Below are 25,868 nucleotides of genomic sequence, written 5' to 3' on the forward strand. Positions count from 1 at the left end.
TTGCAGGTCTGGGGTCTCAGATCAATCCTGAACTTGCTCCCCACGCCGCGCTTCCCATTAGGGCTGCCGGGGCGGCGATGGGGGCGGATCAGTTTCCTTGTCGCTTCCTGGCAAGGCGGCAAAGCACCGGAGCTGGGGGTTTCCAGGTCAGACTGTTCTAGCAGGAGGGCCGCTGGGATGGCTAGCCCTGTCGTCCGAGGGCAGATGTGCCCAGCTGCCCGCACACCCCGCAGCTGCTCCAGGAGTGAGACGCCGAGGCTCCCTCACCTGGGAAGGCCGCGCAGCGAGGGAATGGGGTGAGAGCCTGCGGTCCTGACCCGGGCTCCAGGCGTCACCCCTGCACCCCAGACTCCTGCAGGAGGGTGCACAGAGGTGACCTGCAGCGTCTTCCCGATCCCGGCCTATCTGACCTCTGTGCAGTCGAGCCGCAGACCGGCTCCTGTCGCGGCCACTGACCCCTTCTAGATGCCCCACACTGGGACCGTTTCTTCTCTACCCCACCGGCCCCTCCGGATCCTTCCCCTGGCATCTGTCAGGGCAGCCCTCCCGCTCTCCTCCGTGGGACTGCTCCTGCCTTCTCTCACGGCCCTGTCCCCCTCCTCTCGCACAGGGTCCTCAGAGCCCTGTCCCCTCCACGCCCCTTCCCTCCTCAGGCCCCACAGCCCCAGCGACCTCCGTGCTGCTGGGACAGCCCGCTCATGCACCTGCTCCCGAGCACCCCACTGCTGGGCCCAGGGTCACCTGGGACGGCCCCCAACCCTGGCTTCACCCCCCACCTGCTCGCTTCCATCCTGAGTCTGTGCTGCTGGGGAGCGTGCGAACAGGGGTGCTGCTGGGGAGCGTGCGAACAGGGTGTGCTGCTGGGGAGCGTGCGAGCAGGGTGTGCTGCTGGGGAGCGTGCGAGCAGGGGTGCTGCTGGGGAGCGTGCGAGCAGGGGGTGCTGCTGGGGAGCGTGCGAGCAGGGGGTGCTGCTGCGGAGCGTGCGAGCAGGGGTGCTGCTGGGGAGCGTGCAAGCAGGGCAGGGTCAAGGCCGGGCCGAGCTCAGGCCACTGCAGTCCCACCTGGGGGGGGGGCGTACTTTCACTGCCCCCTTCCCACACTCCCCAAGATTCCTCTTCCCGGGACACTCTGACAGCTCCTGTCTAATCCGAGATCACAGCTTTTTCCGAGAGGCCCTGCAGGCTCCCCTGATGCATCCCTGAGAGGAGGTTCCAGAGCCGCAGGGGTGAGGGCGGCACCCCTCCATGCACGGCCAGCCTATTCTCCCTGGGCCGTGGCCCGGCCTCCTCGTGCGCGCCGACCCGTGGCCTGCGGACAGGCCTCCCGCGGTGGTGGTGGGGGGTTCCTGCAGCCAGCCTGGGCCACGGGCACGCGACTGAGCAGCGCCCGCAGGCCGCGTGAGCCCGAGGACCGCAGAGCCGCCCGCGGCGTCGACTCACCAAGCACGGACTGCTTCTAAGTAAACGTCATCCCGCCCGTGTTCTCCAAAACAAGCCATCTGGGCTTTCTGTCAGATGCAGCCAAATCTAGTCTAACTTAAACGCAGGAAACACTTACCCGGAATGTATTTACTTCTAAGTATTGTTTTCTATGGCCGACCGTGAGCTCCGCAAGCACAGGCTTCTGGTCTGCCTGGTCACTCCTGCATCTTCAGCACCTAGCACGGGGCCCGGACCAGAGGAGGCTCGTGGTAGGTGTTACAGAAATAACAGGGTCAGGGCTCAGGGTAACCCAGGTTAGGGCCAAGAATATAACTAGGATGAAGGCTCATAGTGTGACCAGGGTCAGTGCTCAGTGTGGGACCAGGGTCAGGGCCCAGAGTGTGACCAGGGTCAGTGCTCAGTGTGGGACCAGGGTCAGGGCCCAGAGTGGGACCAGGGTCAGGGCTCAGTGTGTAACCAGGCTCAGGGCTCAGTGTGTGACCAGGATCAGGGCTCAGAATGGGACCAGGGTCAGGGCTCAGAGTGGACCAGGATCAGGGCTCAGAGTGGGACCAGAGTCAGGGCTCAGTGTGGGACTAGGGTCAGGGCTCAGTGTGGGACCAGGGTCAGGGCCCAGAGCAGGACCAGGGTCAGGGCTCAGAGTGGGACCAGGGTCAGGGCTCACTGCATGACCAGGGTCAAGGCTCAGTGTGGGACCAGGGTCAGGGCCCAGAGTGGGACCAGGGTCAGCATCTAGAGGGTGACCAGGCACAGGGCTCAGCGAGTGACCGGGATCAGAGCTCGGTCTGAGACTGAAGGTGTCAGCCTGCATCACAGAGGAGCAGCGCTCACAGCCAGTAGGGAGGTGAACGACCACCTGGGGGGCATCTTTTAGCAGACAGGAACATCCATCCCCTCCATCCAGAGCGAAGATGAACGAGGCTTAAGAGCTGGCATGAAGACGGACCTGAGGTTTTAGCAGAAAGAAGGCTTCCCAGGGAGGGGCCGTCGGAGTGAGGCTGCCATGGGCAGCCCATGGCATCATAAGCCCCATGGGGGGGGGGGCGGGATGGCGGCTGGGCCACGCCGCAGGGAGCAGAGAAGAGATCGCGCTCTTCTGAGACGAAGTTACAGGCGTGCTGCTGCGCCACGACGAACACAGAAAACCAGAGCAGGGTCCCGCCCAATGTGCTGGTGACACTAGTCTTGGCCCTCCTCAATGCTGGGCTTCCCTGGGGCCCGGGAGCCAGCACACCGTCCCGTCCACGCCAACACTTGAGGCTGCCACTTCTGGAGAAGACTTTTGCCCACAGCGGTCAGGAGAAGGAAGCCGAGGGGAGAGGGGCAAAGGGCACGTGGCCCAGGACCAGCGAGGACCTGGGGTTCAGGGAGCCCTGCCCTCTCCTTCTGGCCCCTGCGGAGCTGTGTGGCTGCAGCCGTGTGACAGGGGTGGACACCAGCTCCCTGAGGGACCCTAGCACGGGTGCGGCAGGTCACCCATGGAGATCTGAACACCCCGCCAGCGCTCGGGGCTCCCTGCCAGGGCTGAGCACAGCAGCCCGTCCGCAAGAACAGCACCGGGCTCGTCTCATGGGTTGGCGGGCATCATCAGCACGGTTACTGCATTTTTTTTTTTTTGTTATTTTATGCTTATGTAAGAAAAATAACTTCTTTGTGAGAAAATCAGGAGGTACAAAACAGCATCCCACCCAATACAGTACCAAGTCCCACATACGTGTCCGTGTGTCTATCACACCACTGATCTAAAACCGGGAGAAATGACAGCAGGCCCGCAAGACGTGGTTCCCTTGGCAGGATCGTGGAAAGCGTCGGAGCGCGGCCCACAGAGCCCGTACAAGCAGGAGGAGGAGGCGGCTTGCAGGGGGGCTATCCAGGTGGGGGACGCTGTACCCCTGCGGCTGTCCTCCAAGGCACGCAGCCCAGCCGGTGAGAGCGCGGGACGGGAGAGGGGCTGGGCTCGGCCCCGCCCCTCTGCCTCCTCCAGCCATAAGGTCCCTGAGTAGATGTCTGCCCAGGACCCACGGGCCGGCCCCAGAGCCTTTCCCTGCACATCATTGAGCCCCACAGACAACGCCCATGAAGGTGTCCTTCATCCTCACTGGCTCCATGGAGGCCCAGCTAAGCCCAGCTGCCCCCAAGCCCACCTCCCAGAAGGGCTGGAGTCCCTGCTGTGGCCCTCAGGGGTCAGACCTCCTCCTCCACCTTCAGGATCATCCCTGAGAAGACCTCCAGGCCCGGGTGGGGGCGCTGGGGGCTGCCCCGGGAGCCTCCGCTGGGCCCGCAGGCCGCTCTGCCAACAGGGGTGCCGTCCCCGACAGGGGGCGAGGCTCCCGGCACGGGGCAGGCCTCCACCAGCTTCTCGAGGGTGCGGTTGAGGGCCTCCATGCCATCAGCCAGCCGCTGGTTCTGCTCCGCCAGCCTCTGCAGCAGCCGGTTCTGCTGGGCCATCAGCACGCTCTGTTGCTGGGACCAGTGGGACAGCAGGGCCCCCTGTCGCCGCTGCGAGTCCAGCAGCCGCTGCTCAAACTCGGAGGCCTCCCCCGCGGGCCTCCAGGGGGGGGGGGGTGGTGCGGTGGGGGTTGGGAAGGGCCCGAGGGCCCCTGGGAACGCAGCCGCAGGGGGCACGGAAGCTGGGGAGGCCGGAGAGGCCGGCGGGGAGGGCGAGGACGTAGGCGCGGGGATCGTCCCTCGTCGGTCCGAGGGCTCGGGTTCCGGCAGGCTCGGCCCCTCCAGGGTCCGCAGGGGTAGCCACAGGCTGCTGGGGGCGTCATCGTCCTCGTCCGCTGGTGGAGGGAGACAGGAAACGTCAGCCGCAGCAGCCATGATGGGGCGACACATCGGAGGGGCAGAGAGGTGACGGAAGGGGCCCTCTGCACACAGAGCTGCTTGGGTCTGCAGTGCGCTTCTGTGGTGGGCAGCGGCACCCACACGAGGAAACTAGGGGGACTCACGGGGTGAGTCTTCATCCAGCAACACTGAGGTCCTAACCTCAGCCTGGAACTGCGAAGCCTCGGTGCCCTGCTGCTTGTCCATACGTCCAGCCAGCTGGCCGCTGTCTGTCCCCCCCCCCCCCCGCCCCCCCACCAGTTCCACTGCAATACCACCCACTCATCTACCTGCCGGTTTCTTCCTCCAACATCCAACCGTCTTCTTCCCTCCGTCTCTCCTCCTTCCGTAAGCTCATCTGTCCGCGCGCCCACCCACCGGCCGCCCACCCACCGCCCACCCAACATCCTTCGGTTCACCACACCTCTGTGCACCCACACAACCATCCAACCTTCCACCCATCCAGGCCCCCACCCATCGATCTCCGGGTCCTCCGACGAGTGGGTGTTCCGGGAGGAGGGGAAGGTGCACCAGAGCTTCCCCAGGGCAGCAGGACCAGTCCCGGACAGGAATCCGAGAGCCTCGGCGGCAACACGGCGCCGCCTCTTGAGAGCTGGGAAGCCCTGCTCCTCCCGGAACCGCCGGCCCCAACGCGTGCATGTAGGGACGTCACCCTCTCTCTCGTCAGGTGGGGTGGGGTAGGGGGGACACTGGCCAACTTCTCAGGGAAAACCTGGACCTGAGGCCTGGGCCTGGGCCCCGTGCTGCCCGCCAGGCTGGCGATGAGCAGGACCTTCCCATGCGGCAGCCATATGGCCGCGCCTCCCGTCAGGGCCTGCCTCGCCTCACCTGTGGCACAGGTGTTACCGCTCCGCAGCGGAAATGGGGTAGGGATCGGGTCACCAGAGGGTCCAGTGGGCTTCCCGGGAACGGGACGGGGGTGGGGCTTGGGCCCGATGAGGACCCCCCCGCGCCGCCTCCACGTCCTCCTGCCGCTCCTCCTCCTCACGGCCCGTCTTCGCGTGTGGTCCTGGCGCCCGCCGATCCCGCCGACGGCCAGCCCCGGCGGTTCCCAGAGGCAGCCACCGGCCGGCTCAGTGCTTCCCTCTCAAGCTGCCGCGGTAGGGAGGGCGCCCGCAGGCCCCGCCGTTGGAAGAGCTCCCATCCGAGGGACGCCGGGCCCTGAGCTTCGGGCAAGTCTGCCCTGCATGTCATCTGCGACCTGCACCTTCCACTCCAGGAGGGCCCCGGAAGGACCAGGCCTGGTGGAGAGGCCCCAGCTGGAGGGCCTGGCTGCCCTCCGTGTGCTGCAAGCGGCGGGGCCGTGGGCCAGGCGGTGAGCCCCGAGCTGACGTCAGCCTGCCTCCACTCCCATCCTGCGGACGAGACCTTGGCCCAGCCTGGTTCTTCCCCGCTCTCACGGGCCGCTGTCCGTCAGCCCGACTTCTCTTTCCAGGGCCGCCGATGCAGGAGACGGGAAGCCAACACCAGCTGTGACTTCCCGGAGACCCCAGGCAATGAGGGCATCATGGGCCTCGCTCTCCCCAGGGTGCTGTGTGCTGCTCCCACCCACCACGGCCCGCGCACGGGGCTCGCACTCCAGCCCCCGGATCCTGAGCGGGCCTGGGTGGCTCCGCCTTCCGCCTCTGAGCGCACCGCCCCCTCCACCAGGACAATCACTACTTGGCCTTCAAGATGGAGCGCGCGCCCTCCCAGGAAAGTCAGCCTGCCCCAGCAGCCCAGAGCCCTCCTCTCACTGGACTGGCCCGTCCACTCCACCCTCCCCCTGCGATGCCCCCTCGCGGAGAGACAGGCTCTACAGTGTCCATCCCTGAGTGTCAGAGCCCAGCGCGGAGCAAAGGGCCAGTGAGCGGTGAGGAGGGAGTGGGCACAGCTGCCCCGCCCTCCGCCCACCTGATGGGGCCGAAGCCTACCAGGCCCCATCACACGCTTACACGGCAGCGGCGGGTCGCACAGAGGCCTGGCCATCAGCCCCCGGGACTGCTCGAAGCCCCATCGCAAAAAGATGCAGGCCCGATGTTTGCTGTCACTCCCTCTGAGCAGCCAACTTGCCCCAAGCCGGGCTCTGATGGCTCTAAGAAGGGGCCGCCCATCCCAGCCTCCAGACCAGAGCCCGGCCGGAGGCAGCCCCGAGCCACACAGGGGCCTGGGCGGCTGGTGCAGGCAGGAGGGTCAGAGGAGGGTCAGAGGAAGGGGACAGACCCAGCTTGCCCATCTGGGCACAAGAGACGCCACAGAGCTTTCTGGAGAGGCAGCCTGGCGATCACGCTCCTGAGCGCCCACAGCAGTTAGATCCCCCACACGTGCCCTGTTCACATTCACGACCAGTTCCCTGCCCTCCGACTGCCACTAAGCCAGCTGGGCCAAGGCCAGGCCACCTGCCTCGGCAGGTGCAGACCCTGCAGCCCTACCTTTCCCTCCGCAGCACCAGTCCCCCTTGGCTCTGAGAAGATCCTGTGGGCGCGCCCTCCCAAGTACAGGGCGGGGCCTAGGCCTCCCAGGGAAACGGGACGGAGGGGGCCATGGGCCAGCCAGGCCTGTCCCTTCATACTGACTTACTTGATGCCGGCTGGCTCCAGCCAGGAGCTCGCTGGCCACCTCTGTGTGCGAGGACGCAGCCTCAAGGCTGGCTTCAAAACTATCTGCAAATCAAGACAACAGAAGGAATTACAGATTGTGACCCTGAGGACACCCCAAGGGCAAGCCCTGGGGAGCCCAGGCCCAGAGATGGGGTAGGCTGGAGGGCTGCTGCCCCACCCCGGGCTCACGGAGGCCCCATGCTGGCGTTACTGGAGACCAGGCGAGGCCAGCCTCCAGAGCCGGGAAGAGCGCTGGGCCACCTGGCTGGCATAGGCACTGGCCACCAGAGCCATCAGGAGGCGCACCTAGGGACAGGGGCAGCTCACTCAGGAGAAGACAGAGGCCAGCCCGGAAAGAGGCCTGGCCTGTGACTCTTCTGTGCCCTGGGCCAGTCCTCCTGCTCCTGACCACGGCCCCTGCCTCGAAGAAAGGAGCAGGGGACCTGTCTCTGTGGGTGTCGTGGAGCCACGGGGAGGACCCCTGCCTGGGCTGGGAGCAAAGGCGCAGGGGACCGGCAGCACTGCGCCGGCCCAAGGTCTCCGGACCGTGGCCGACCGGCTCGGTCTTCAGTGTGGGGCCTCAGGCACACGCCGGGTAGGGCTGTCAGTGTGGCGCTGAGCTGTCCCACCGGCGGCCCAGTCGAGCCACCCCCACACGCCCCAGGTCAGCCCCAGGAAACTGGAGCACTCCACGCCGTGATGCCGCGGTGAAAACACGCGCCAAATTCATAACTCAAGGCCAGGAGCTCAAGGCCAGGCCACGCAGACACACAGAGCGATGGTGAGTGAAGACGGCGACATCCTCCACAGCAGGAGCTGAGTGTGAATCCCGACGAAGGACGGGTCTACACCGTGCCCTCCTCTACCCCCAGGGATCCGGTAGCAGAGACGCAGCGAGAAGGTGGCCGCAGCAGGAGGCACTCTCCTCGCAGACCAGCGGCCGCGACGCCGGCTACCGCGAACACGCAGCTCCTTCTCCGAGGAGGAAGTGACAGGACTCCAGGCTCCAAGGACGTCGGGGGGCAGAAACAGCCCGATTGCTCTCTTCCATCTCCCTGGACTGCGACACGTCCAGTCCGGAGCGGAGCGCGGTGGCAGGGGACACCCAGCCTCTGCCCGGTGACGGCTCTGAGGGGCGGCTGTCTCCTCCGGGCTTCCCTCCCCCAGGCCCTCCACGCTGAGCCCCACTGGGAGGAGAGCAAGGAGGGACTTACCCCTTCTCGTGCTGGGGCAGCCCTGCTTCTCCCCCACCTGCAGCACTGGCAGCGCATCGGCCACCCAGGCCCCTGGTCCTGCCTCGGCCTCGCGGACGTGCCAAGGAGCCAGCTCACACCCCGAGGCCTTGGGCAGCGGCAACCCCGCCCTCCCCCTGCGGAGGTTAGAGACGGACGCCCAAGACAGGAGTGATGACCTCCACGCACAGACAGACTGCAGTGTCAGGGACAGAGCCTGGGCCGCCCTGCACCCTGCTCTCAGGCTCCAAGAAAGCCCGAGTCTGGTCAGCCTCCAGCACAGGCCCTGGGGACACTGGGAACCAGCTCTGACGGCAAGAGACGGCCTGGAGACACGAGCGAGCCCACGGCCAAGCCCACCTCGGACCAAGAACAAACATATCCAGCCCACAGAGCGCTCCCCAGATCGGACTCGGCTCTGCCCTGGGCTGCCACACTAAGCAGACCCGCCCCCCACAGCCGGCTCCTTCCCCAAGGGGCTACTGGGCAGCCCCCCACCACCTGGCCTGCTCGCTCTGATGCTTCATCTGCCCTGAACCACTTCTGCTCCCTCCTAAAGACCCCTGGTTGTTCGGGGCAGATCTACAGGTGCCCCCTGCTCACCCCCACTCCCACGCAGGGGCTCTGCTCCGGAGACCACAGGGTGCCCAGACTCTGGGCCAGGCCTGTCGGGGAGAGAACCTCCCGCCAGCACCACCTCCAAACATTCAGAGATAGCAGGGGTGCACCCCAAAGCACAGAGAGCTGCCCGCTCAGCCCCCCGCGGAGGCCCCCAACTCTGCCAACGGGCTATCCACAGCCCCTGTGGCCGTGAGGAGCCCCTGCAGGCCTCCCCCTGCCCAGGCACCAGGCCACCGCTGACCCAGACAGAAGAACTGGTGTGCCGCGCCGCAGTCATTTCTGCCACCACCTCCTGCCCCGAATCAGGGTCTGCAGCCGCCTCCCTGACCCACACTCAGCCCTGCCAGGGAGATCCGGCCCCAGGCCACTCCCTCGCCCTCGGTTGCTCGGCGACAGTCAGCCCAGGATGCACAACCCCAGGAGGGGCTCCCATCACTAAGGGACCAGTCAGCCGCCACTGTGACGGAGGCGAGCCCGGAGCCGGCAGGGTCTAGGGAAGGGGGCTCCCGGCCCACCCGCGCAGGCAGGGACATCTGTGCTGGACTGGACCCCACCATCAGCCAGTTTGCTGAGCCAGCACCAGCGACCTTCAGGAACAACACGATCACCAAGTTCGGGCCGGGCTGCAGGGCTAGGGACTCGTGGGGTGGGCCCAGGCACCCCAGTGTGCACTCCAAAACCGGGTCTGGCTCTGTCTCTAGCAGAATGTGGCAGCCTCCCCTGGCCTGAGAGGCTGGCCGCATCCCGCGCCGTCCCCCAGGCCCACGAGCAAGGCCAGTGCCAGGGAACGGTGTGTCCACCCACATCTTCTGCCGGGCCCGTACAAGCCGCGCCGTGGCCAACTGCCGGCGTGCCTGCGTGCAGGCTGAGTCCTGTGCTGCACTGTATGGCCTTCAGGAGAGCTGGGCCTGCTCCAAGCTTCATCCCCAAGGTACGTCCAACAGCTCCTCAGGAAGCAGAGTCTGTGTCGGCCGAGAGCAGGGGTGCAGCCGGCGCGAGCAGCCTGACTGGGACATTCCGAGGCATCTCAAGGAGGAGGAGCGGCAGGAGGCATGGAAGGTGGTGGTGAGCAGAAGTCCAAGCCAGCACCCCTGGGAGCCGGAGGGGGCTGTGCGTGGCAGGGAAGACCCCAACACGCCCCCTAGGCCTTCCTTACCAGGTACAGAAACTTCCAGCAAAGGGGGGCCCTACAGACGGGCACATGGGCTCAGAGTCAGAGGGTCCGTGTACCCTGGGAAGCAGGGAGCCACTGGAGACTGCCCTGGTCAGGGGGCTGAGTGACCCCAGGGAGAAGAGCCCCCATAATGAGAGCATGGGAAGGGGTGGTCCCCTCCCCCACATCGGGAGAGTGGCCCCAGGTGGGGATAGGGAGGGAAGCGTGGCCCCTTGTCCTCCGCTCCCTGAGCCTCTGGGGGCCCTCGGCTGTGCTAGGTCATGGTGGGGGGACCCCCAGCAGGGCTCCCAGCTTGGGGCCAGGAGGAGCCTGGCTCTGATCCTCAGCTCCTCAGCTGCCCAGGCAGACGGGCCCCTCTCTGACCCCAGGCTCAGTTCCCCAGCTGGAAGCAGAGAGCTACCACACGGGCGGTGGGCAGACCCACAGGCCCCCAGCCCTCCCGAGGGTCCCGCTCCCTGGGGCCCTTCACCGTACCACCAGCACGGGGGCAGGCCCAGGGGGCTCACTTACTTGGCAGGGGCTCGGCGGCCTGGCCCTCGCCTGGAGGGGCTGGGGCTGAGAAGGTTTCGGCCACCATGCGCTCGACAGGGGTGAGCAGGAGGCCGGGGGCCGGCGGGCGCTCGGCCAGCTTCTTGCGTACCGCCCCGCGCAGGTCCCGCCACTTGTGCTTCAGGTCGCCCAGGTCGCGCCGGCAGTGGCCCAGCGCGTTCACCGCCTGCAGGATCTTGTTCCACGTTCGGTGCTTCCGGGCGGGCGGGCCCCGCAGCGCCCCAAACAGCAGCGGGTAGTGGCGCGTCACCCTCCGTACCAGCACCTCCGTCTCCTGGGGGCTGAAGTTGGGCTTGCGTGTCTTGGTACGGGAGTGGAGGCCCTGCCGCAGGGACACACAGCCCAGCCCGGGCAGCGGGGCCGCCACGGCGGGCTCAGGGCTGGAGCTCTGCTGGCATGTGGCCTTGCTGCTGCCGGACCCTGGAAAGGCACCAGAGGCTGAAGGGGCAGGCAGAGGCCAGTGGCCAGCTAGGGGGACGGGGGGCAGGCGGGCTGGGGCCGGGCCCAGCCAAGCAACACCAAGCTCACCGCCTCCACTGTCCCTGCAGAGGGGCACACGGGCCCCTGCCCATCCCCCAGCACAGTAAGACCGCCCACAGCAGCACACGGTGGGATCCTCAGGTCTCAGCAGCACTCGGCCCCTGGTGCCCCACTCCAGGTGCCCCAAGGTCCCCAGGCCCTGATCACAGTGGCTGCGACTCAGCTCCCTCTGCACGTGCCCCTCTCAACTAGTCTGTCCCTGGGACTGAATGACCACCTGGGTGACATCTGGAGTGGACAGAACACTCAGCACACCCCGCCCAGAGGTAGTCAGAGGAGGCAGGAACAGCGGCCACAGCCACGCTGAGGCCAACAGGGCTGCGAGGCAGGAGGACATGCAGCCCAGGCAGGCAGGGGACTGCACACCCCAGGGCACCCACTGCACACCCCAGAGCACGGCTCTACTGCGCAGCCCAGGCTGGGAGGAGTGAAAGGCCCAGGTGCTGGGCAGCAGGCCCCGCCCTCCTGGCAGCAGGCCCCGCCCTCCTGGCAGCAGGCCCCGCCCTCCTGGCAGCAGGCCCCGCCCTCCCCAGTCCCTTCCTCTCCTGCCCATGCAGCAGGGGACGGCTGGGCCGCCCAGCGGGGAGCAGGACACACACAGACTTCAGAACCAGGGAACGGAGCGGGTGACAGAGGCTGGCTGGGAGCTGGCGGTGCTAGCCAGGGGCTCTAGTGCCAAGAGTCATCCCCATGCTTCTGGGCCAGGGACCCACGGTTCCTATTACATGCCCCCCACCCCCTGGCCTCCCAGGCACTCAGGGCTGCAGCCGAAGAACCACGTGGCCACCTGGGTAGAGAGGACAGGCTAGGTGGGGCCAACGTCCTCACATGGAGGGAACACAGAGACCAGGGCCGGGTCCCCCCTGGTGCAGCCCTGCCCCCACCACACCCATTTCCTGAGGCATGGAAACCCCAAGGCAGCTCTGGGCTCCGCGTGTCCAGCACTCTCTGCTGGGTCACAAGCTGCAGCCTTGACCCCTCCCCCACCTAGCGCAGTCTGTCCTCAACCTGGAGAGTCCTCGAGTGGGAGGAAGGCCCAGGGCGGGAGGCATGGAGGCCCAGACTCCTCAATGAGCAGAAAGGGTGGGCCACCCTCTTGCAAGAGCCTCCCCAAACCCAGCCTTCCTGAGGGTCTGGGGACACCGGGGACACAGAGAGGGAAGCAGAGGCTCAGACCTCCAGAACCGCCCTGGCTCTCGTTCGTCTGGGAGGCAGCCTGCCCACACCTGGGGGGAAGGGCATGTGGCCATGGGGGGCAGGTGCTTAGAGGGTAGCACGGGTACCCACCGATGGCATCTCCTTGCTCTGCCACCATGGAAGCCAAGTCCTTGATGATCTGATTGACATCCAACAAGTCACTCTGTGGAAACAAGAGGATGGCCATTAGGTGCAGTGGTCAAGGGCACAGTCGTCAGGGAGTGCTGGGTGAAAGCCAAGAACCAGGAGCAAGCCTGGGCCACCACCCCCGAGACAAGGCAGAGATAGGTCTGGGATCTGAATATTCTTTCCTGGTCTCAAGGCCAAACCCCGAGGTCCCTGGGTATCCCTGGCTGTAAGGCACCACACTGGGTAGAGATGACCAGCGCTGGCCCCTGGGGCTACAGTCAAGTGCAGAGCAGTGCTGCCAACACCATCTGCAGCTTCTACAGGCCTGTCAGCCCTGGGGACACCTCGCTCCCCGTACCTGCTCTCAGGCTCCTCGAGTAAAGGAGGGTCTCTCTCCCTCTCCACAAACACACAGCCCCTGGCACAAGCCAGCACCCAAGTGCTGCTCAATATATCCTGGAGGAGTTGGGTGGACGGTGGGTGGACGGGGGATGGAGAACGGACAGGTGGAGAGATGATGGATGGACACATGGATGGATGAGTGGGTGGATGGCGGATGGATGGATGGACGGATGGGTGGACAGATGGATGGACGGATGGGTGGGTGGGTGGATGGCGGATGGATGGGTGGGCGGACGGGTGGACAGATGGATGGATGGATGGGTGGATGGGTTGATGGGTGGGTGGACGGACGGACGGATGGATGGTAGACAGATGGCAGATGGATGGATGGGTGGATGGGTGGGTGGATGGCGGATGGATGGATGGACGGATGGGTGGACAGATGGATGGACGGATGGGTGGATGGATGGACAGAAAGATGGTTGTAGGGATAGAGATGACGGATGGACGGGTGGATGGGTGGGTGGATGGGTGGCAGATGGACGGGTGGTGGAAGGTGGACAGACAACGGACATATGGATGGATAAACAGCGAATTAAAGGGTGGACAGGTAGATACAAAGATGGATGCTGGATGGTGGATGGTGGGCGGTGGACGGACGCCAGTCCCATGGAAAGACTGAGTGGCTTCATGAAGCCATGAACATGGTAAGGAGTAGAGATTTGCACCAGGAAGGTTTGGGGCATCCCACGTAAGCATGTCTCACGTCCTCCGTGTGGCCCAACTGTCTTATCTGCATTTGCCAGCGAAGTAGCAGGGCCGCTTGTGAGGGATGTGGCCACACCCCTGGAGCAGTGTTGGGGGCACGTTGCACAACACTGTCGTACTCGGCAGCACCCCTCAGGCCAGGTCCCAATAGCCATCTGACAGTAAAGGTTGTGTACACTCAAGGGGGTCCGTGATCTGCGGGGCCTCTGAGAGAGAGAGATGGCTGGGACTGGCACCTGTGCCCACTGGCTCCAAGGCCACACTTTCCCTGAAGGCCACTTTGCAGGGCACAGCTCCTCCACCCGCCAGCCAGGTGACTGTGCACAAGACCATTCACCTCAGGGCCAGATTTCCTCATCTATCGTGCAAGCAAAACCAAAGCTTCCTCCCCAGGAGCCCAGCCCATGGCCAGGGCCGAGCATGACTCAGGGAAGAGTCCTTCAGGCCAGTGAGAGCGGCAGGGGAGGCAGGAGTGGGAACCCGACCCCAGGCCCACCCTCTCTGCAGCTCATTCTGGAACCTCAATCGATTTCCACAAGGGTCATCAAGACAGGACGGGGAAATTCATTTCTTTTTAGGAGTGTTCTGGGAAATGAAGCAATTAGCACGATCTTAACCCTGTATGTACTGTCGCTCACAATTCAATTACGGGTTTAGCCACAGTGCAGGCAGACAGCTGCTCAGTAGAAACAGCCCGTGGCTGGGAAGGTGGCGGCCCACTGGCAAGCCTGTGGGTCTCGGCTCTGCAGGATGGCAGCATCCATCCACCCATCCATCCGTCCATCCATCCATCCATCCATCCATCCATCTACCATCGGAGGGTGCTAGGTGGCCCTGAGCCTGGGCCCTCTTCTAAGCTTCCCGTCATCACAGCCTTCTGAGCGAGGCTATCAGCCGGGGAGCCCAAACCTAGGCTCTACCCTAAAGCCGAGACGTCAAGGTCACGAAACCAAGACTGCAGGCTCCGAGGGCCTCAGTCACCCTGCTTCCCTGCCCAGATTTCCAGGTTTCCACCTAAGCCCTGTCAAAGGCCCAGCACAGGCCATCACACCCAACCTCCAGCTTGGTCACCAAGGCCTCCCTCATAGGAGGCTTGTTAGGGGGCCCTGAGCCTGGCCCTGGGTGCACCTGGACTCTGGGACTCCTAGGAGCCTTTCTAAGGTGACTCGGTCTCCCCACGCTGTATGTGAGCACGCCTGCCGGTAACCGCACTTTGAGGACTGGGGAGACAGGGAGGCCAAGTCACCAAGAGGTCGAGGATCTCTCCCGAGGACACGAGACTAATCAACGTTGGCGCCAGTAATCAACATTGGCGCCAAGTCTGGACTGGCCTGCCGCAGGCCACTACAAAGCCAGACCTCACTGCTTTGGGGCACCCTGGCAGTCACGACACCTGGAAGTCCGTACACGGGGGTGTCACCCACATGGGCAGGACTCACGGACATGCACTCCATCACTCCATCTCCTCCCACGCAGGATCACGGCTGGCCTAGGGACCCAGTCTCCCTCAGCAAAGGAGCGGGCAGGGAGGGTGCTGTGGAGCAAGTGTTCCATGGCCCCACGTGCTTCTGCTGGTGTCTGCCAGGTCCGAGGGCTGCATGAACCCGGCAGACAACAGGGATGCTGCGAGGGGCCGCCCTCAGGAGGGAAACAGACTATGGGGAAGGGCTGGTGAGCTTGGGGCTGCAGACCCCTCCCAGACCCCCAGGCAGCAGCCCCCTGCAAGCCCCTGCCTACGGGCCCCCCAACAGCTCCAGGGACGAGTGGGGAGGTGGGGCCCTATGGACGGCTCTCCACCCAGGGTGCCTGGCTCCGGGGTGTGTGCCTCCTGCGAGACGCTCCTGTCACTGGGGCCTCCTGAGGTGTCTGCACCGTCTGCAGCATCGATGGGGTAACTAGACAAGGCCGGCTCTGGGGACAGAGCTGCTAATTTGCCACGAGGGAGGGCCTGACAGAAGAGGTGTGGACGGGTGGCCTCAAGCCGGAGGGAGCATGCAGAATGGCAACATCTGGGCACAGGCCACTGGCAGGGACGATGTCCCTCTGGTCACTGTGCCTGGACCCCTGGGCACGCCTTGGTTCCTGGAGGCCAAGGGCAAGTGGGACCCAACTCCTGGGCTCCCCTGGAGGATACGCCAAACATGTGGGCCTGGAGCCTCCGGTAGGAGCCACATTCCAGCAGAAGCTCGGTCCTCGTTCTGGGGTCGGGGGCTCGGAGCCAGGCTGGTCACGGGCCTGAGGGGTGGTGGGCCCGCACTGGGGGCCCAGAAGTCCCCCAGAGCTGCCCCAGGAGGGCGCCAGCGGCGGCCCAGGAGAGCGGGAGAGTGGGCGACATGGAAAAACGCAAAACACCTTCACTTAGTAAACGTTTAAATCATGCAATTATTTTCCTGATTGCTTCTAAAACTAGAACTCATTAAAAGCTCTCACAGAATCTTCTTTCTCCTCTTCTCCTGGCACCGCGGAGTAACAGCCTTGCACGGGGCGCGGGAAAACCGCGAGGCGCGTGTGCAAGTGCACCTGCGCGCTCCCTCGCCGTCAGGAATGAGAAGCAAGAAAACACCGCAGCACTTTTTCCATTACACCAGCTCTTCTTATAATTAGGATCTTGGCAACTGCCAGCCTGTGAGCACGACTGTTCCAGGTAGCGGAACGCCCAGTTTCACTGATTTATTCACGGATTCATAGTCATCAGCCCCGTCAAACCCCCGCCCCTGCGTTCCGGTTGCACCGTGCCGACCTCCAGGAGGGCACCCCGGGGCTCTGCCCTGCAGAGGCCCCTCGTCCTGAGCCCCCTCCCTCCTGGGCCTGCCAGGTAGCAGTGGCGACAGAGCAGTTCCTGGGCTGGGTCAGGTGACGCCGCCCCAGAGGGAGTGGGCAGCGCCGCCTGCACAGGAGAGATCAGGTGAGGCTCGGCAGGGGGAGCCTGGGGCACAGCCGGCGGTCAGGCCCGATGGGCTGCCCAGGACAGGAGTGGATGGACACGCGACTCGAGTCCCAGCTCCATTAGCCAGACCCGAGCCCGGCAAGCTTGCTAGGTGCTGGCCTTGGCTGGAGGCGCGGCCCATCCCGCTGGACCTCCGCGGCCCTGGGAGGGGACAGGCTGCCCCACCCTTCAGACAGAAGGCGGGGTCTCAGCCAGAGTTGGGTAGCGGCCCCTGGGCCCTGCACACCTCGGGGACCACCTGCACACTTCCCCCGCCCCAGGGAGGCCAACAGAGGGGCGGGGATCGGACCGTGCTGCCACCAGCACACCCTGCGCCTGAGTCACGCAGCCCAGGCTCGAGGCCCCGCCCTGCCACACTGGTGCTGCACCGGGCCAAGTGATGCGGCTTCTCTCAGCCTCCGCATCGTCTCGGATAAAATTGGAACACAGGAGCGCTCACTCTCGCAGGGCTGCTGTGAGGGCTGATAAAGCAGCGTATAAACAGGCAACGGAGCCTCCTCGATAAGTCCCAGCCCTACTCGGGAGGCCCGCCACGTAAACCTCGCGCACGCCTCCACCGGCCCCCGCGCCGCTGCCCGCGGGCCATCCATCCCTCCGCCCCCCATCCGTCTCCACCCAGCCATTTGTCTGCACGACAGTCATCATGTCATGCGTCCTCTGTGGTTAGGACACCGCGACGACCGCGGGCTCGGTTCTCGCAGAGAAAAATCACAAGACGGCCCGTGACGCGGTACGCTCAACGACGCACAGGGGAGCCCAGAATTTCAGACGGACAACACCTGCACCAAGACTGGAAGGTACAGAGCAGGAGGAAGGTGCTGGAGTGTCTACAGGAACAGGGTGCGGGCAGGAAGGCGCCAGCGGGTTCAGAGAGCCAGGGAAGCTGGCGGAAAGGACCAAGGGAAGTGTGTGTGCTCCCGGGTCGGTGCCCGACGGCCAGGGGGGCCCCACCCACCTGCCATGCTGTTCCTAGCGGCACCCCACACGTCTGCACCGCCGTGACCACCTTGACCACCAGAGCCCAGGTGAGGCTGTGGGCTGCCTGCTGCTGGGTCACAGAAGCACCCCCAAGCCTCCTGCTGGGGTGAACCCCTAGTCAGTTCACACCTTCCCCAGGCCCGGCAGGGTGTGAACTAGGGCACGGCCCTCCAGGAGCTCCCAGGGAGGGGTGAGTAGGGGCTGGGGGGCTTGGGGGGCCAGCTGTGAGCTGCACCCTGCCCACCCCCACCCCCCACTGCCAGATCTGGCTCTGCCCAGTGAGACCCCTGGAGGCAGCCCAGCTCTGCGGTGCACGGTCACCTGTGGGCTCACAAAGGTCCTTTGGGTTCCCTTAAGCCTTTCAACAACTCCCAAGACCACAGTCCCGTCTTACAGAGAAACCGAAGCTCCCAGGAGACCCCTAGGCGCTCTCATGGCCAGGCAGCGGCATGGCTAGGACTCGAACCTGGGCCAGACCTCCACTTCCCCTCTGCCATTAAGAGCTAACAGAGGCCAGACGGCCCCTCCCTACATGGGGACGAGGAATTTCCGGCTACCACCACAGCAGCCCCCCAGGCTCCGCAGCAAGACTTCCCTTTGTGCCAGGACTGCCCTGGTGGCGGCAGGCCACGCTGGACCACGGGTGGGCTTGGCCGCTGCTGTGAGGACACCGGACTAGCCGCCCTCCCCCGGCAGCCTCATTCCCAGGAGAAAGGAATGAGGGGCCTCCTGGCCTGCCGCCTTGGAGCACAAGGCCCTGGACACATACCTTCTGCTCTTCTGGACAAGGGGCTCAGCCGAGGCTTTCAGAGGCAGCTGCCCACAGCCCATTTTCGGAGGGGGTCCCCAGCGCTAGGGAATGGGCTCAGAGAGGGGACCTAAGGCTGAAAGGGATGTGAGAAGCTGCGGCCTGAGGAGCCAGCTCTGTCCAGACCGGCCACGGCCTTGCGGGGCGCAATCCGCTGGGGAGAGCACAGGACAAGGGTCCACGGTCAATGGGAACGGGAAGTGGGGCCTCAGCCCCACAGGCCGGACTCCCAGGAGGCGGCACTGAGGCCACAGAGAAGAAGGAGCCGGCCGCTGGTGGGGCTCCAGCACAGCTGTGGTGGACGGACAGACCACCAAGGGCCGGCACACAGGCCTGGGGGCAAAGCTGCCCACCGCCAGTCACCAGCCAGCCCACGGTGTTGGGGGGCCGGCAGCTCTGGAGGCAGCTTAATGGGGAGCCTCTGCGGTCCTGCTTCCTCCCACCCACGCCCAGTTAAAGCCTGCGCTCCGAGTGGAACGGAAGCGGCCCTTCCCGCTTTACAGCAAGCCGTGATACCGAGCCCCTCAGGGCCACGGGAGGTTTGGGGTCACCCAGGTCACAGCCCACTGAGGACCAGTGTCAGGAAGGGACCCTAGGCTCAGTCCAGAGACCAGCTGCTTCCAAATCAGAGGTGAGAATAAGCAGCCCCAGAAAGTCCCGGAACTAGCCTGGCAGAAGGGGGGCCATGCCTCAAGCCCCCCGCACTCCTCGTCGGAGGGGCCCATCCTCTGACTCCTGCCCATGGCTGGACATGCCCCTCCAGATGCACCTTGCCCAGGACGAGCCAGGGCTCAGGCCCCGTGGGCCCCAGGAGTTGGCCTCCCCCTTCAGGAAGGGGGTGACGTGGCCTGAGAGCCTGGCCCGGCCCCCTCTGCAGGAGCACAGTCGCCCCTGGGGCAGCTGCCAGGCATTGCTCTCCACGGGTGGTATTCCCAGAGCTCCCCCTGCCCACGGGTGCCTTCCTTCCCAGCTCTAGTCACCAGCCCAAACTGCAGATAGTGTGGGATCCCGTCTAGGGCAGGGGTGTCTCAGGCGGGCCGCACTGCGTGGCCCTGCCGCCCTCCTCCCAACCCTCCACGCGCTCCGGCAGCCCTCATGGGAGTGGCCCGGCACTTCCCACAGGAGGGAAGCTGAGACCCACGGGGGGCCTGGGTCTGCCCTAGGCCACTCTGCTAGCACTTGGGGAAGGGGGGATAAGCCTGCAGCGTCCAGGCCCACGAAGCCAGGGATCAGAACGGAGGATGGCTGAGGCCAGGCGGGGGTCAGCTGTGCCAACGCAGCCTGTAAGCGGCCAAGCCGCCTGGGGGGTGGAGGGTTAGTAGGAGTGGGGGGGCCACAGAGCAGGGCGGGGTGGGGCAGGGCTGAGCTGGGTAGAGCCGGGCTGAGGGGGGCGGGTCGGGCCGGGGCAGAGCAGAGTCACCGTCCACAGGTCCCAGCGGCTGGGCGGGAAGAGCATGAGCCACAGAGCAGGACGGAAGCGAGGGACGGTGCATCCAGCTCTGCGGCCCGGGGTTTGGGCACGGGCACAGACACCCGCGTGGGGGCCCGGCTCCGGCGGACAGACAGCACTGCAGCAGCCAGAGGAAGGGGAGGCGCAGAACTGACAGGGACGGACGGAAGGAGGTGAGGCAGGCCGCGCCGGTGGTAAGCAGCCCGCTCGGTGGCACGGGGAGGCCGTGTGAGCCGCCCACAGTCATCCCCAAGAGGCAGCCACACCTCTCTGCTGTCCTCTGTAGCTCTGGACAGACGGCCCCGCAGACCCTGAGCAGCTGGGCTTTGGGCCAGCCCTGTGGGGGCCTGGGGCAGCCCACCTGTACCCTGGGGTCCAGCCTGTCCCGGAGAGCACTGTGGGCCCCTCCCTCCCTGTATGCTCTGCGAGCCTCCGTCACCAGGGCCAGCAGTGCCGTCTGGGAGACAGACCCACAGACAAGGGCTGGCCATGCGTCCACGGCCCCTTGTGCCACACGTGGAGACCCTAGCTCCCGCAAGCCTAGCCACAGTGGTCCCCCCTGCTGACCACCCCGGGGCTCTGAGGGCCACAAAGGGACTGGCTGAATTCAGGCAACTCCCACACTACCCCAGGTCCTGGGGGGCCCGGGCCCCAGGCCCCTCCCACTCAGCTAAGGTGGGCTGATCAGCCCTGGTAAAACCCCCCCTCTGCCTAGTGACCATACAGAGAACTAGAGCAGGGCACAGGCCTGGGCTGCCCAGTGCAGGAGGTACCCTACTCACACAGGGGCTCCTCAGAACCCCAGCCTGGAGGTCCCCGCTTCATGTTTGCTCTCAGAGGTGGGTGCTCACCTGCTCAGGGGGTCCTGGCCTCTCCCAGGGCCAGCCCTCACCCCGCCCATGTCCTTATGCCCAGGGCCCTGCCCTCAGCTTCCAGCACCCGGACAAGACCCCTTCCTCAAGCACAGCATGGCCCCCCGCCCTCACCCGGCTGCCCAGCCTCCCAACCTCTGCCCCTTCTCCCCACTACCCACAGACAGTGCGCCAGAGGGGCTGCTGGGCCCTTCCTACAGGGACCGGAGTTCTCGAGCCAAAGAGGAGCCAAGTAAGTCTCCCCGCCTCTCAGGACCCCAGCACCCCGTGTCTTCAGGGGCAATCGTGCTCGGATCCCTCACTCAGCTGCTGGTGGAAAGCCGGTCTTGCTGTGCCAGCAGACAGGGCTCCCCGTGTGTGTGTGCTTGGTCCTTCTCTGGATGTCTCAGCAGAGCGGAGCCCCGTGTCCCCGTGCCACCTCCTGCCCGGGCCACAAGCCGGTGGACTTTCCCCTCCGGGAAGCAGGACAGTGTGAAGGGATGGGTCCTCATGGAGGCAGCGGCTGAAGTGGGGAGGGGGCCCCAGAAGTAAGCGGGCTGAGCTCCGCCTCCCTGGGGGGCATCTTCCTTCTCCCACGGTGGACAGCAAACACAGCCACAAGTTCTGTGCCACTGACTCAGTTTACCAACTTGCCCAGGTTCTCGTTTTTCTAGAAGAAGCTACTTTCAGAGAATATGCATCCAGAAACGGAGCCTCTGGAAGCAGCTCCAACGTCCCAGGCAGAGGAAGAGACGGAGGCCGGCGGGGGACAGAGAACGCACCCACATCTGCACGTGGGGGCTTGGGGGGTCAGCCCCACTGTCCGCGGAGCCAGCGTCCCTGCTGCGCTCCCGATGCACTTCCAGCACCCGGGACAAGAGGCCAGTGGCACGGTCACTCACACAGTCCCGCTGCCCACGCACACTCTGCAGGCCGGTCCTCACCTCGATCCGCAGGACGGCTTCCTCGCGCAGCCGGATGGCCTCCAGGTCCTCCTCCGGGATCTCCGGAAGTAGCGCCTGCTCCTGGCCCTGCCACATGCCATCAGTCCCGTTAAAGATCTTTTCATCATCAGGCAGTTCAGCAAAAGGGGCCCGGGAACTCTGCCGGCAACAGAGACAGACCAGTTAGCGCGGGTGCGCCGGACTGCCCACCAGGCTGAGGCCACAGCTGCTTCCCGGGCTCACGGCTTTGGGCACCGGGGCCTCCAGGGATCTGCAGAGTCCCCAGCCCGCACTCTCGGAGGGGAGAGGACCCACAGCCACGGGGCCTTGCCACGTAGGGCCACTACAGGGACCAGGGTCCAACAGACGTCCCGAGCCCACTTCGGGCCACCCCAGTTCTGGCCACCAGACGCACTCAGCAGCCCCCTGCTCCCCACCACAGCCCTGCTGGAGTTCAGACTCCTCGTGTCCCCAGCTGCTGTGACACCCGAGAAATGCCCCCTCACACATGGACACAAACGCAGCTTCTTACAGGGCTGTGAGCCCACCGCAAGTCCACTCTGGGGGTGGCCGCAGGTCACGGTCAGGGTCTAGCCACCAGGCAGGGGCTGTGGAAACGGAGGTGTGGCCACCCACACAGCAGGGCACGCACGCCACGGGGGACGGTGCGTCCCGCACACACCTTCACGGAGACTGGACCCGGGGGAGGGGTGCCAGGGGCCTTTCATGTCTTTCCGTTCTGTGTTGACTGCTTTAATTTACCTGATCTTGGAATTCAATAAAATGTGGCTTTTTCCTTCAATTAACGATCTGCTCTCTGATAGGACTCCGAGTACAAGTAAGTGGATGTGCAGGGCTGCCTGTGGGGAGCCGTCTCCGCGCTGCGCACCCCACAGGGCTGAGGGGGGCGGGCGGGCCCGGGTCTCACTCTGGAGCCGTGGCTTCCCACGGAAAACGTGCAACAGCAAAGACGACCGCCATGCCCACCTCTGCCCCTCCTCCCCCATCAGAAAGCCAAAGCCCGCTCACAGCCGCTCCCCACCCCCAGGTCAGCTGAGCTCGGCTTTACATGGGGGCTGGGTGTGTGTGGGTGTGTAGCTACACGTGTGTACATGTGTGAGTGTGTGTGCGTCTGTGAGAGACGGGGATCGGCATCACGGAAGGCTGCAGGATGCGCTGAGCCAGCAGAAGACCCCAGGCTCCGTGCCTCCCACCAGCTGTCTCTGACACCTCTGACCGCCCTGCAAAGAGCCCTGAGCCCATTTTACAGATAAGGACATTGAGGCCAAGAGGCCAAGGAACCCAGAACAGGCAGGATGTGAAACTGGGGCTTCAGCTCCAACACAGAGGAGCCCCGGGGCAAGAAGCCACAAGGACGGTGCACCTGAGACCAGGGGTGTGGGAGGGGTGGCCCCGGCCCCCCGGTTGGAGCAGCTTCCTCCCCAGCTGACCCTGTCCCCCGAGCTGCACCCGGGCCTCCTCGGCAACTCTCCTGCCCTCACTCCCGCCCCAGGTGCTGGCTCTGAGCACAACACCCTTCCCCTGTCCAGAGACCATGCTGGCACAGGGACAGAGGGCAGGGTACAGCTCGCCCCCGGTCTCCCAATGCCAGCCCGAACCCTGGTCGAGCCCCCTCGGCGCGTCCGGGCAATGGGCCTGGACTGAAATGCGGGACTGGCCCTCCGCTCCCTCACGGAGCCCCCCTCTGCAGGCTCCGTGTCTCTAGGACACTCCGCACTGGGCAGTCCGAAAGGAGGCTCTGGAGACGACCACCGGCCTGTCCACTCTCTTCCCTTCGTGACAAGACCAGCTTCCCACCCCGCCCCTATGCCTCTCGGGGCCACAGGGAAGGGCGCTGGCCAGGGCAGGGGCCAGCATGGGGCCCCCGCCAGGCAGCCGTCAGAGGGCCTCGGCAGCCGGGAGAGCACCACCCCCCCCACACCCTCCCGGCCCCCCTGGCCCACCCTGCGCCAGCCCCGGGGTACAGCCAGCGGACGGCGAGAGCCCCGCGTACCAACAGGCTTGGCCGGGCACAGAAACCAACATGTCACAAAGACAACGAATTCAGCCCAGTTTGGACAAAGGCCTGCAGAAGGCCCTGTGCCCATGCGAGGGCCAGCCCCGGGAGCCATGGCAGGGACAAGGCAGGAGGCCAGCGCTCCTCTCTCCAGTGGGGCTCACGACCTGCAAGGCAGGCATGCTCACACTGGGGTAAAGAGGGGGCGGTGCGGGTGCCCCAGGGGCACAGAGAGGCCCCCACTAACCCAGCTCTGCTTCCAAAGCCAACGTTCTGCCCCCCACCCCACGCTACGGCGGGCAGAACCTCTTCCCCCAGAGTCGGCAGAGGCCTTTACAGAAATAAATACGTGGAGAAATGAACATAAAATAAAAGATCTACAAAATCTGTTGACAAGCGCTACGGTCCAAGGTGGCAATTACCGCCTCCCCTTCCCGCTGTGGGCGGGCGGCAGCAGGGGGCGGGCACAGAGCCGAGCCATGGCTTCCGGCCCAGCACAGCAGGCTCGGGGCCTCAGTGTCCTGGGGACAAGCGCCCCAGAGCCCCAGGTGCTTAGCACACCTCTGTGCCACCGGCCAGACCCGTCCCGCGTCCCTTCTGGGCACTGCCGGGCACCCTCGCTCACGCCAAAAGGGACCGAGTGGAGGTCGCCTTGCTGAGCACTCACTCACACCCCAGCCCAGGCGGCAAGGGCCAGGGCGCACGCTGGCTGTGCCACCTGGCAGGTTCCCGGCCTCCCTCTGCCCCCGGCACCCTCGCGCAGAGTCAGGGAAAGGAGCGAGAGGAGGAACCACCTCGCTGTGTCAGCAGGTGCACGTGAAGATGACGCATCAGCAGAAGCCAGAGGGGATGCCGAGGGACCGTGCTGCCCCCAGAGAGGGGTGTGAGGGCCACCTCTCCCAGGGGCCTGGCCCGGCCCATCGGCTCCAGTGGGAATGCCGCCTGGGCACGGCGTTCGGAAAGCCTCCCCGGTCTGCCCAACAGTCCCCGAGGGCCCCTCATCTGTGCACCCGGGGCCCAAGATAGAGGAAGGCTCCCTGCAAACACGTACCCTGGGAGAAGGGGCTGGAAAAACCACCATGATGCCTACAGACCGACAGGCAGAAGCACTCAGATGTGCCTGACACCACAGCCACCTTCCCTGGATGCAGCCCGCGGAGGCAGCCCGGCAAGCTGGGGACAGAGGGGCCTGCATGTCCTCACCTGCACAGGTATGGCCCGCCCCGCCCCTCCCCCAGCAGCGCACAGCAAGACAGAAGGCAGGGCAGCAAGAAATGGCTGGGACACCTGATCTCCCGAGAGCACCAGAAAGCGCCCCTTTATTCTCCTCACAAAGGCCCCGTTTGGGGATTAGGGATTTGCTGGCAAGGCGCTGGGGCCGGTGTGGAGGAGACAGCCCTGTGATGGTTTTCCAGCACAAGAGGCCGCCAACAAAGACGGCTTTCTCCTCCCTCCAAGGCCGATGGTTTGGGTCCCACTCTGTGCGGAAGAAATGCACAAACCAACGTGACCGCTGGGCCGCGGCGCTGAGAGCGCTTTCCCGTGAGAAGAGCCAGGCGGGCGGGGGCACACAGGCTCCCTGGGTTCTCGGGGACTCTGGGAAAGGGGCCCCTTTCCCGCGCACTCCGACCCCGGGCTCTGCGCAGGAACGTCCATGACCCTGATGGGAGGGCAGGGGTCAGTGCGTGAGCCAGTCACAGGCTTGAGAAAACTGCTTTTGTTCAGCGGCCCAAGGCTGCCCATCCATTTCCCCAAGCAATAAATGACGCCGTTTGTTAGGAGGTGGAAGTGCCTGGAGATGCGTCAAAGCCCAGAATGTCAGAACTGGCGCGACCACAGCAATCCTTCCCCCCGACACCCACCCGACATAGCGGCACTGGGGCCCAGAGGCCAGGGGCACCCGCCCTGTGCAAGCACGAGAGGATTTCCAGCCAACACACGGTGCTCTGGCGGAAACGTGCGCCAAGCCGGCTGACGGCAGCACAGACCGTGGACTGTCCCCAGCGAGGGCCAGGAGCCAGCCCAGACACACCCAGCGCCCCCACTGGCTCTGCTTGACCAGGTCTGAGATGGACCGTGGACCCGACCCGGAGAGCGGATGCCAGTCGGCTGACCTGCAGCCAGCACTTGGCTCAGACGGGAGAAGGCGGCCGGTGGGCACCCCTCACTCCGGCCAGGACCACCGGGCCTGCAGACGGCGCCCCAGAGTCTGCGAGATCAGGGTCGCAGGCACGCTCGTGTTAAAGAGGAGAGTGTGTCCTCTCCCTGTTCGCGGTTTGCAGAATTCCTGGAGATAATCTCATCTCTCGTCCTTTCTCAGAACCTGACCGTTCTCTTCCTTTTCTAAAAAGAATGTGGCCGAAAGACAGCACATCTGCAGTCCCGAGATCAGACCCCGTCTGATCTTCAGATATCACGGACATCATGCACAGTCTGAATTCTCACAGAAGAAC

General features: G+C 65.2%; 1 protein-coding gene across 1 annotated transcript in view; it reads right to left on the reverse strand.

Moving 5' to 3' along the window:
- Positions 1–3,791: 3,791 nt before the first annotated feature.
- TSNARE1 (t-SNARE domain containing 1) overlaps positions 3,792–25,868 on the reverse strand; it is an 87,719-nt gene continuing 65,642 nt past the window's right edge. Inside the window, 5 exon segments of the mRNA XM_059395265.1 lie at positions 3,792–4,225; positions 6,849–6,931; positions 10,406–10,864; positions 12,272–12,344; positions 21,399–21,557. Coding sequence (XP_059251248.1) covers positions 3,890–4,225; positions 6,849–6,931; positions 10,406–10,864; positions 12,272–12,344; positions 21,399–21,557 — 1,110 coding nt within the window. The 3' untranslated portion in view covers positions 3,792–3,889.

The sequence above is a fragment of the Mustela nigripes genome, chromosome 3 (assembly GCF_022355385.1).
Source record: "Mustela nigripes isolate SB6536 chromosome 3, MUSNIG.SB6536, whole genome shotgun sequence".
In the NCBI taxonomy this organism is placed as follows: Eukaryota; Metazoa; Chordata; class Mammalia; order Carnivora; family Mustelidae; genus Mustela; species Mustela nigripes.